The 10,253-nt window shown below is 45.3% G+C and overlaps 1 protein-coding gene across 3 annotated transcripts in view; it reads right to left on the reverse strand.

The window, feature by feature from the left end:
* Positions 1–4,932: 4,932 nt before the first annotated feature.
* Positions 4,933–10,253, reverse strand: part of Fkbp1b (FKBP prolyl isomerase 1B) — an 8,722-nt gene continuing 3,401 nt past the window's right edge. Inside the window, exons 2-4 of one of the 3 annotated variants that reach the window (XM_021202330.2) lie at positions 10,006–10,053; positions 6,517–6,629; positions 4,933–5,558 (exon numbers count right to left, since the gene is read on the reverse strand). In XM_021202330.2, coding sequence (XP_021057989.1) covers positions 5,430–5,558; positions 6,517–6,629; positions 10,006–10,053 — 290 coding nt within the window. In that variant the 3' untranslated portion in view covers positions 4,933–5,429. Of the gene's footprint in view, positions 5,605–6,516; positions 6,630–10,005; positions 10,054–10,253 lie in introns of all 3 variants that reach the window. The other 2 variants (XM_021202331.2, XM_029540894.1) reach the window with 2 other exon arrangements.

The raw sequence follows: 10,253 nt of genomic DNA on the forward strand, positions 1-10,253 counted from the left end.
TGTGTCAGTGTTTTCTGTTAAATTTAACACTTCTTCTTTTAATATCAGTAAAAAAAAAAAAATCAGGAGAAGCGCATGTAGGGTTGTAGATGAGCCTAAGGACTGAGGTCCTTGTGGTGGTGGAGAGTGGTACTGTTAGAAGGTGTAACCTCAGAGGAGTAGCTGTGCCACTGTGAGCATGGGCTTTAAGACCCTCATCATAGATTTTGGTCTCTCTCTTCTCCTCTCTCTGCTCTCTTCCCTCTCCCCCTTTCCCAGCCACATGATGGCCCCCAATCATGATGACCTCAATTCTTGGGGCCAGTGAACTCACCCGAGTGCCTTCCCAATAAATCTGCCTTTAATATATTTTTTAAAAAAAGACCCTCACCCTAGCACCTGGAAGTCAGTCTTCTACTAGCAGCCTTCAGGTGAAGATGTAGAACTCTCAGCTCTGCCTGCACTATGCCTGCCTGGATGCCACCATCATGATAATGGACTGAGCCTCTGAGCCTGTAAGCCAGCCCCAGTTAAATGTTGTCCTTATAAAACTTGCCTTGGTCATGATGTCTACTCACAGCTTTAAAACCCTAAGGCTGAGCCAGACATGGTGGCATACACATTTAATCCCAGCACTCGAGAGGCAGAGGCAGGCGGATTTCTGAGTTCGAGGCCTGTCTGGTCTATAGAGTGAGTTCCAGGACAGCCAGGGCTATACAGAAAAACCCTGTCTCGGAAAAAAAAAAAAAAAAAAAAAAAACCCTAAGTCCTTGAACACTGACTTTTTTCTTCTAATACTTGTTTATTGCGGATGTATGTGTGTGGATGTGTACATGTCAAAATCAGAATGACTTGTAGGAACTGATTCTCTTCTTTCACCAGGTGGGTCTTGGGGATTGAACTCACATTGTCAGGCTTGATAGCAAATGTCTTTGCCAAACTCTGAGCCAGAGGAACTTGTAGACTTGTTTTTCGAGACAGGATCTCTCCCTGTAGACTAGGCTGACCTCCAATTCATAGAGATTGTTTCCTGCCTCTGCCTACAAGACTTGCAATTAATGACAACCCAATGACTAGGTCACACACGACACCAAAATTCATCCTGTTGGTTGAATAAAATGCTTTCATAAAAAGCTAGTATAAGCCAGGCAGTGGTGGCGCACACCTTCAATCCTAGCACTTGGGAGGCAGAGGCAGGTAGATTTCTGAGTTCGAGGTCAAGCCTGGTTACAGAGTGAATTCCAGGACCACCAGGGCTANACAGAGAAACCCTGTCTCGAAAAACAAAACAAACAAACAAAAAAAAAACAAAAAACCCTAGTATAGTGCACAGCTCTAATCCCAGCACGTGGGAAAGCTGAGACAGAAGCATCACCAGGGGCTTACAAGGCTACATTGTAAATTCTGGACCAGTCTGGATTACAGAGTAAGACTGTCTCAAAAAACAAGGACCTAAAAGATCTGGTATAAGAGCCACAAAGACCCAGACAGACACCTGTCAGTGTGGTCCTTACAGCAGAGGTCATTACCCTTACGCAGAGGTCCATCACAGGAGTAATGATCGGGGAGAGCAAGCTGTTTTAGAGAATGGTGCTATTACTTGGCCAAGGCTATAGTTACGATCTATGTATTTTGGACTTAGCTCACAATATGTCTTTACCATAAAATAAAATGCTTAGTTGTAGGAGTTTTCCATGACATGGGAAGACTATAATAATTGCCACATTCGTTGTGGCTTGACAGCTTAGGAAAAGACAGCTATAAATTTTCTTTTTATAGTTCAAGCATGGGCCAAATGGAGATGTGTGAACTGATTGTTTTGTATACCCAGAATCTAGAGTCACTTTGAAGGCTACATAGACTAACTAGTGTAGTGTCAGTGGCTACTTTTAAATGCATTTAAAGTCTCTTATTACTTTTAAGAAAATAGGCCACTTTCAAGGTTTCGTACTACCTTTTCAAAACTCACTCAAAAATGAAATTATGATGTCCAAGTGGTTTTTGACAGCACTGTAAACCCTACCCTCCACCCCCTTTTAAGACAGGGTTTGCCTGGCTGTCCTGGAACTCACTCTGTAGTCTGGGCTGGCCTCAAACTCAGAGATATATTGGCCTCAGCCTCCTGAGTGCTAGGATTAAAGGCACGAACCACCATGGCACCATGGACAGCAAAAAGCCATTTCTAAGAAGAGTGGGCAGATGAAGAGGCCACAGCCGTAACTCCTGTGAGTACCTTTATGACTTCCTTACTAATTCTGTACTGCCCACTCTGGCTTAGGTGTCTGCAGACAGAGATGGTGTTCTGAAAGACCCCTTTGTCGAGACAACTGAAATTAGACTGTCATGAGAGAGACACTCACTGCCAATGGTATGAATAACCAGGAAAACATCTCCTGTTAGCAGTTAGGGACAGTCATTGGATTGTGTCTGCCGCTGAATTTCATGGCCAAAGTTGAGGGGTTTGTTATTTTCTCGATTTTTGTTTTGTTTTGTTTTGTTTTTTGAGACAGGGTTTTTCTGTTTTTCTGTCCTGGAACTCACTCTGTAGACCAGGCTGGCCTCGAACTCAGAAATCCGCCTGCCTCTGCCTCCCAAGTGCTGGGATTAAAGGTGTGAACCACCACTGCCTGGCCCGAAGTTGAGTTTTAAACTAGGGCTGGAGCTATAGCTCAACAGAAGAGGGCTTTCAGAGCCATCACTACAGAAAACAAATTCACTTCTGACTGTTTGGAATTCTGTGATTTAATCACACACAATTAGATTCCCCAGACACTAAACCTCTCTGCAGGGGGTGTGCTGCTGAATCCAGGGTTCTAGTTGATGGTCCTCTTGAGTACCAGCCATCTAAAGTTCAGTTTTATTAAACCAAGTTAGGTGTAAGGGGCAGAGCTGAACATGGTGGCACACACCTATAATCCAAACACTCAAGAGGCAGAGGCAGGAGAGTCATACATTTGGGGCCAGCCTAGGCTACTCAGTGAACTTCTTTCTCAAAGGACAGAAAGTGGGGTAAGTGGTGTCCCCAGGGGCAGGTGTCTCCAATTCGCTTTACTTTCAGTGAGACGAGTCAAGTTGCTAACAACACATGAGATTGATTTGGCAACAGTTTGAAAACAACTGATAGGACATAGATCTAAATACTGGTCTATTGCTTACAAACTGTACTGGCTGGTTTTGTGTCAACTTGACACAGGCTGGAGTTATCACAGAAAAAGGAGCTTCTGTTGGGGAAATGCCTCCATCAGATCCAGCTATAAGGCATTTTCTCAATTAGTGATCAAGGGGGGAGGTCCCCTTTGTGGGTGGGACCATCTCTGGGCTGGTAGTCTTGGGTTCTATAAGAGAGCAGGCTGAGCAAGCCAGTAAAGAACATCCCTCCATGGCCTCTGCATTAGCTCCTGCTTCCTGACCTGCTTGAGTTCCAGTCCTGACTTCCTTTGGTGATGAACAGCAGTATGGAAATATAAGCTGAATAAACCCTTTCCTCCCCAACTTGCATCTTGGTCATGATGTTTGTGCAAGAATAGAAACCCTGACTAAGACACCAACCTTTAATGGCTCTCTCAGGATACCATCTTTGGCAATGTGTCATGATTTTCTACATCGTCTTCCAAAGACTTGAGAAAGCAGTCGCTTCTCAGCTTACCTGTAAAGCCTCCTGAATCCTTCAGGTGCTAGCTAGTAAATTTGCATATGTAGGGTTTCTTAGTAGGTGGCATTATAGCCTCTTGCCACCCAAGCTATACCTCCATCGACAGATCTTTTGTGTGCCCTGCAGCGAGCCCATGACATAGTCTTTGGTGTCATTTTTGCTCATCCTGCTGGTGTCACAACAGACAGCATAGTGTGTCTTCTGTACAGACTGAGTTCTGAGGAATTACAGGTATTGGAGCCATCAAGGAGAATAAGGAAGCAGAACATTCCAGAGGAGACACCCCAAGAAGGAATGGGTACAGCATTCTTTGGGTATGGATGAGTAAAAGCAAGGTAAGTCCTTTCCAGTCATCATTTCATCCAAAGCACTACCTTTTCGTGAACCCCTCAGCCTCAGCAGAGGTATTCGTGCATGGCTTCCTGGGGATGAGCAGTAGATAAAATAGCCCCAGTTGTGGTCCATATCCTTCATGGAATGTCACACGATGTGAACCAGTGCACCTTTAATCCCAACCCTTGGGAGACAGAGGCAGATAAATCTCTGTTCGTTTGAGCTCAAGGCCAGCCTGGGCTACACAGTGAGATCCTGTCTCAAATAAATAGATAAGTAAAGAAATGAACAAGATTGATGGCTCCTGAGGATTGCACCTGCATTTGGGCACACGCGCATGCACACACACACATTCTACATTGTTATCAGAAGTAATTCTTCAAGGTAAAATAGAGCAAGTCCAGATGTAATTAAGTGTTGCCTATGAAAACAAGCCTAGAACCACACTTTTTTTTTTTTTCAAAAATTACTTCCCAGAGTTTGTGAGTCCAAGGTTTCAAGCCTTTAACATATTCATGTGCTCAGGTACACACAGCTCCTGTCTAGTGAGGGAGGCTCTTCCCTCAATCTCTTCAAACAGATGAAACTGCAGGACCACCCTGGGAGAATAAATCCCACATGGAATTGCTAAAATGCTGGGTTATTTATCCAGAGAACTCCGAGCTGGTGAGTTTTGTAGGGCAGAAGCTAAGTTCCAAAGTTGCTTAGAGGATTTGTGATTATTTTATTTAAAAAGTAAAACTAGACCTGGTAGCAATCTATATGCACCTGTAATGCCAGCAGCCAGGAGGCTGGCTAAGGAATTCTAGATCAGCTTGGGCTCTGTCACCCTGTCCACCATAGGTCTGGCATGAGCAGTTTTCTCGAGCAGCTGTTATATACATTCTCAGCCACTTGGAAGTTCCCTTTCACTCTTTTCATCAAGGGCAGTTGCCTTGTGTGCCATTAAAGAACCTCCCACAGCATGATGAGCAGGAAGACGCCAAGCACAGAGCCTTTATTTTACATAGTGTTTCCAAAGAGGGCAGTGCTTAAAGCGAGCAGCCGACAGAAGATAAGATAGTGACAGCAAAGATAACTGGCTCAAGTCCCTCCATGTAACCATGTACAGCACATGTCTGAGCACCTTGTATGTCTGGCTTAAGTGCAGGTAAGGCAATACAGATTGTGCAAACAAGATCTGTGTCCTATGATCAGGAATGGCTACTACATGCATCACACAAAATATGCAGTCTAAAATGTTTGGATCTGTAACTAAGGTTTTCTCAAGCAGAGGTGTGTGGGGACGATTAAATGGCCGACACATACAGAGCATGATGGGTAGAAAGAACAGATAACGTGGAGGGGCAGTGGGGTCAGCGCACTGATCAAGAGCCCTGCATAGGAGGAGCCGTCCCAGTGGCAGAGAGAGCAGGCTAGGACAGAGCAGAGGCCATCGCCAGCCACCTCGATTTCCTTCCTGCCTTCACTCTAAGCTGAGCAGCTCCACGTCAAAGATGAGGGTGGCATTGGGAGGGATGACACCAGGGTGGCCGGTAGCTCCATAGGCCACATCAGGGGTGCAGGTCAGCTTCGCCCTCTGCCCCAAGCTCATCTAGCAGGGATGGGGGGCAGATGGGGAGAGGAGAAAGAGGACCCAGCTTGATTTAAAAGAAAAAAGTAAGATAACTATGGCATTTCCCCCAAAACCATCTTTAGTGTAATTCCAAAGAACTGAGATTAATTGTATTCAGGGCACACTAAACTTTAGCTAAGAGCTTAAACATGCAGATTCTGCCTCGAAATAGCCCTGACTATGGGGCAGTTAACAGCCACAAAATAGCCTCAGACCCATCCAAGCGACCAGAGTAATCGGTTATCCAGCAATGTTGTGATCCAAACGCTCGTGCCTGCTCATAGTTGTTCCTGGTCCTCTTCAGGGGTAGCCTTCGAGGAATGTGCTTGTGACAGGAACAGCTAAGATTCAGTGACTTAAGGCCACATCAAGGTGACAGAGGCAGAGCTACAGGAATGAAACATCTTCTGACTTCCCAAACTGAGGGAGAGCTGGAGCCACGGCACACCAGCACTGTCAACCCACTGGCCATAGCTAGTAAGAGAGCTGTGAGGTTTGAATTTCAAGTACCAAAAATCCGAGTTGACTGGCTAATGTTGTATTGATGTTAGTGTTCTACTGCATCACTGCATCACTGCAGTGTGGTTATATATGTTAACATTTGGGGAAGCTGGGTGAAAATTATATAGAATATTTTTATGTCTGGAATAGCTTTAAAACTGTAAAAAGCCAACCCCAAAGCACTTCTTGGCTTATCCATCTCTAGCTCTTCTTAGCTCAGACAGCTTGGTGGCTTTTCAGCCTGCTCAAGCAATCCTAGGAGGAATGCCTGGGGTGAGACAGACATGTCAGTCACAAAAGAGGAGAAGGACAGAGCCAGGGAGAACACTAGGTGGTGTTAAGGCAGCATGAGCGGCATCTGTTTCAGGGCCTCCTAAAACCCACATAGTTGAGTCCTAAGCCTCCTGAAAACCTTTAGTATCCATCCTTAGCCTACCTGGGCAGTGCCTTCTTCAAAGCCTTTGATGACTTCCTGTTTGCCAATTCTGAACTTGAAAGGTTTGTTTCTGTCTCTGGATGAATCGAATTTCTTGCCATTTTGAAGCATTCCTATCCAAGTAAGAAGAGGGCAGAAAAGAGCCCTGGGTATGAGTGAACCAGCAGTTAGACCCAGCATGTCACACACAGCTCCTCCTCTGCACAAACCTGCTCTTCTTCGACCCTCCCATCAGCCCTGCTGTCAAGCAGGAAGCATGGACCCATCTCTCTGCTTCACCCCCACTTGTGGATGCGGCCTATCACCAAGTCCTACATCTCTTTGGAATCCAGCTTCAGTTTCTGCTACTGCCACCTAAGATGTCATGGAGTGTCTCCACTGCTCGCTCACCTGTGGACTGGACCAGCCTCCAAACTGTCGCGTCTATTCCTCACCAGTCTTCCTCTCTCTAGGTGGACAGATTTTCTTTTTCCCCACAATTCTGATCATATTTACTTCCCTGCTTAGAAAACGTCAATAGCTCCCAGAGCAGATTCCAGAAGCCCAAGGCTAACGATGCCTGCCGTCAAGTTCTCTCTCCCCTCCTACCCCCTCTCTCTCCCTACCTATGCAGAGCACACCATTCTCAAGTTCCTCCATACCTTCCAGACCTTTTCACACTGCTTCCAGGCTGTAGCCCAGGCTACCCTGGAGTTCAGTATGTAGTGTGGCTGGCCTCGAACTTGCAGGAGTTTCCAGGTGCCAAATCTCAGGTGTGAGTCACCATATCCAGTTAGACAGGGTTTTGACTTCAGCACTAACACTGTGTGATATTGGAGAACTAGGCCTTATATTTTCCACATTTAACACAGCTAGCTTTGCCAGCTTACAAGTATCTGAGCATCTATTATTTTACTTCTGAATTCCTACAGCTTGAATGTGTACTAGAGAGTCTTATTTACCTACCTTCTGGGTAGAATAGATTGGGCTCCTGCCCTGAGTTCTAAATGTGGCAAAGGAGAAATCCTTCTGGCTACCCAGAGATACACACAGATGGATGCTACAGAGATCAAACACAAACTCATGCATATACACAGTTGCTAAGATAGTCACATTCACAGAGATATTTATGCATGCTCACATGCACTTACACACAGACACACAGGAGAGAAGCCCTGATGGTCAAACAGATGCTAAGAAAATATTTAGATCGACAGACCTACATATATTCATACAGATAGGCCCTTGGACAAATGCATGCTTGACTATGTGCACATGTACAATCCATTTATAGACTGCCTTCCCCATTTCCCCAGTGCCTTCAGCTTTCATAAAGTTGAATATACTGGAAACCGTGTAACAGCTGTCTGAGGCTGTGATTTCAGCCAAAGCTACATAATCCAGAAACAGGCCCACATAAATATGTTGACTTCTTTTCCAAAGATGTTTCTTTAATACAACAAATAAAGGATGACTTTTTGGATTAACATTACTGGATCGAATCTATATCTACATTGGGGAAAAAATTGAACTTAAGCCTCTACCACCTCTAAACATAAGAATCAATTCTAGATGAATCATAGACCTAAATATGAATAATAAATAAAAAAGTAATAAAGTAGTAGTAGGCATCCTACCATTCAGAATTTCTACAAAGTAGCTAGGCACGATGGTACGCACTGTAATCCCAACATTCAGCTGGAGGCAGGAGGACCAGGAGTTCAAGGCTAGCCTTGACTGTAGGACAGATTCAAGGCCAACCTCAGTCACATGGGACCCTGTCTCAAATGACACAACAATAAAAAAAGAAAAGAAAACCAAACACCACCACCACCATTTCTACTATGTGATAAATAAACATGAATCCATGAGTATCTTCACAATAGAGTGAAAGATGCCTTGAAGTGAATACAGAAAAATATGTAAGTGTGAAGACTGATTAGTATGACGTCACTACAAAAAAAAAGAACTGCTCAAAGGATACTATCAAAAGACTAATGGCGAGGCCAGAGGGATGGCTCAGTGATCAAGAGCACTAGCTGCTCTTGCAGAGGACTTCATTTCAATTCCTGCCACCACACGGCAGTTCTCAACTGTCTGTAATTCCAGTTTCAGAGGATCTGATGTCCTCTTCCAGCCTGTGCAGGCACTAGGCACACAAACTCACTATGTAGCCAAGGTTGGCCTTGAACTTTGGATCCTCTTGTTTCCACTCCCAAGTGATGGGGTTATAGGTGTGGACCACCAGCCCAGCTTATATTTACTTCTTTAAAAGGTTACTAGAAACTTCTTACACAGTCTCCTGCTGTATTTGACAAGACAAGGTCTCCGAAAGCAGAGCCACTTGTAAGCTGATTCCTTTAACACACCCTGCCTGCTCGATGCATACAATGTCCGGAAACTCTATAGAAGGATGTTTGGTTTCATTAACTAGATAAACAATGGTCTGCCCACAACACATAGAACAGAAAAATCAATTACCCTGGTCAGAGGCTCCAGAGGCCCCACCCCAGGGTAATTAGGCCACATCACTAGGAGATAAAACAGCCCCCCTGTGCTGACATCAGCGGCTGGAGATACAACTGTTAAGAAAAGCAGCCAAGTCATCTGCTAAAGCCAATCTGGTGCTTCCCACTGACCTAGAGAACTGCTAAAAATGGCCCCATCTGAATATGTCCCAGGAATTAAGCTGGCCTTGCTGTATGCTAAATGGCTGTCACCCATAGAGTTTGCCACATTAGGAAGCAAGTCACAAGGCAGAGAACTCACACCTCTTAGAGCAAACACCTGCCAGTAATCTTCCTGCCAGCAGTCCTAATCTAGACTCATCTAGAATGTTCCTGGGGGCAGGGAGGAGGGAGATGGCTCAGCAGTTAAGAGCACTTGGTGCCTTCCCCAAAGCATCCCACTTCAGTTCCTAGCACCCACATGGTGGATCATAAACCTCCAGAACTCCAGTACCAGAGGATCCGACACCTCATACCTCCACCAGGCACACATGCGGCACAAATACCTACATACATGCAACCAAAGCATCCATACACATAAGATAAACTAAGTATAAAATGTCCCTTGGTCCCTGGGTCTTCAGACACATCATTCAAAAAGAGACAGTAGACTTGTAGCAACCACCTCTGGATTCTCCCAGGACCTGGGGACAGTGTAGCCACTAACCCCATCCCTCTCCCTGCAGTGGAGTTGGGAAGGCACAAGAGAGGAAAAATAGGGTAAAAGGGGATTTTGAAGGTGCTCGGACCTTCCAGAATAAGTCTGAAACATCAGACAGGAAAAGGAAGTTCAGGGTAACAGGTAGTAAAACTGCAGGTGTTTGACTTTACCAGAGGCCGGCACCATAGATGGTTCTCGTGGGTAAGAAAAAAGGAAAACTGGTCACAGGCAACTTTGGGCTTTGAGGGTAATCCATGGACAAGATCCTCTTGAGGAAGCTTATAGGACAGCCCTGCCTTGGGAGGGGCAGGCCTGGGCCAGTGCTAAGAGAATGAAACCTACCTGTGTAGTGCACCACACATATCTGACCCTTCTTAGGGAATGTCCTTCCTGTCAGGAGAGATTAAAGCAGATGAAAAATTAGGTATTAGAAAAGCTCACCAAGATGGGTGGTGGTGGCGCACGCCTTTAATCCCAGCACTGGGGAGGCAGAGGCAGGCGGATCTGTGTGTATTTGAGGCCAGCCTGGTCTACAGAGCGAGTTCCAGGACAGCCAAGGCTATAGAGAAACCTTGTCTCAAAAAAAAAAA

Source organism: Mus pahari, chromosome 7, assembly GCF_900095145.1.
Source record: "Mus pahari chromosome 7, PAHARI_EIJ_v1.1, whole genome shotgun sequence".
Taxonomy (NCBI): Eukaryota; Metazoa; Chordata; class Mammalia; order Rodentia; family Muridae; genus Mus; species Mus pahari.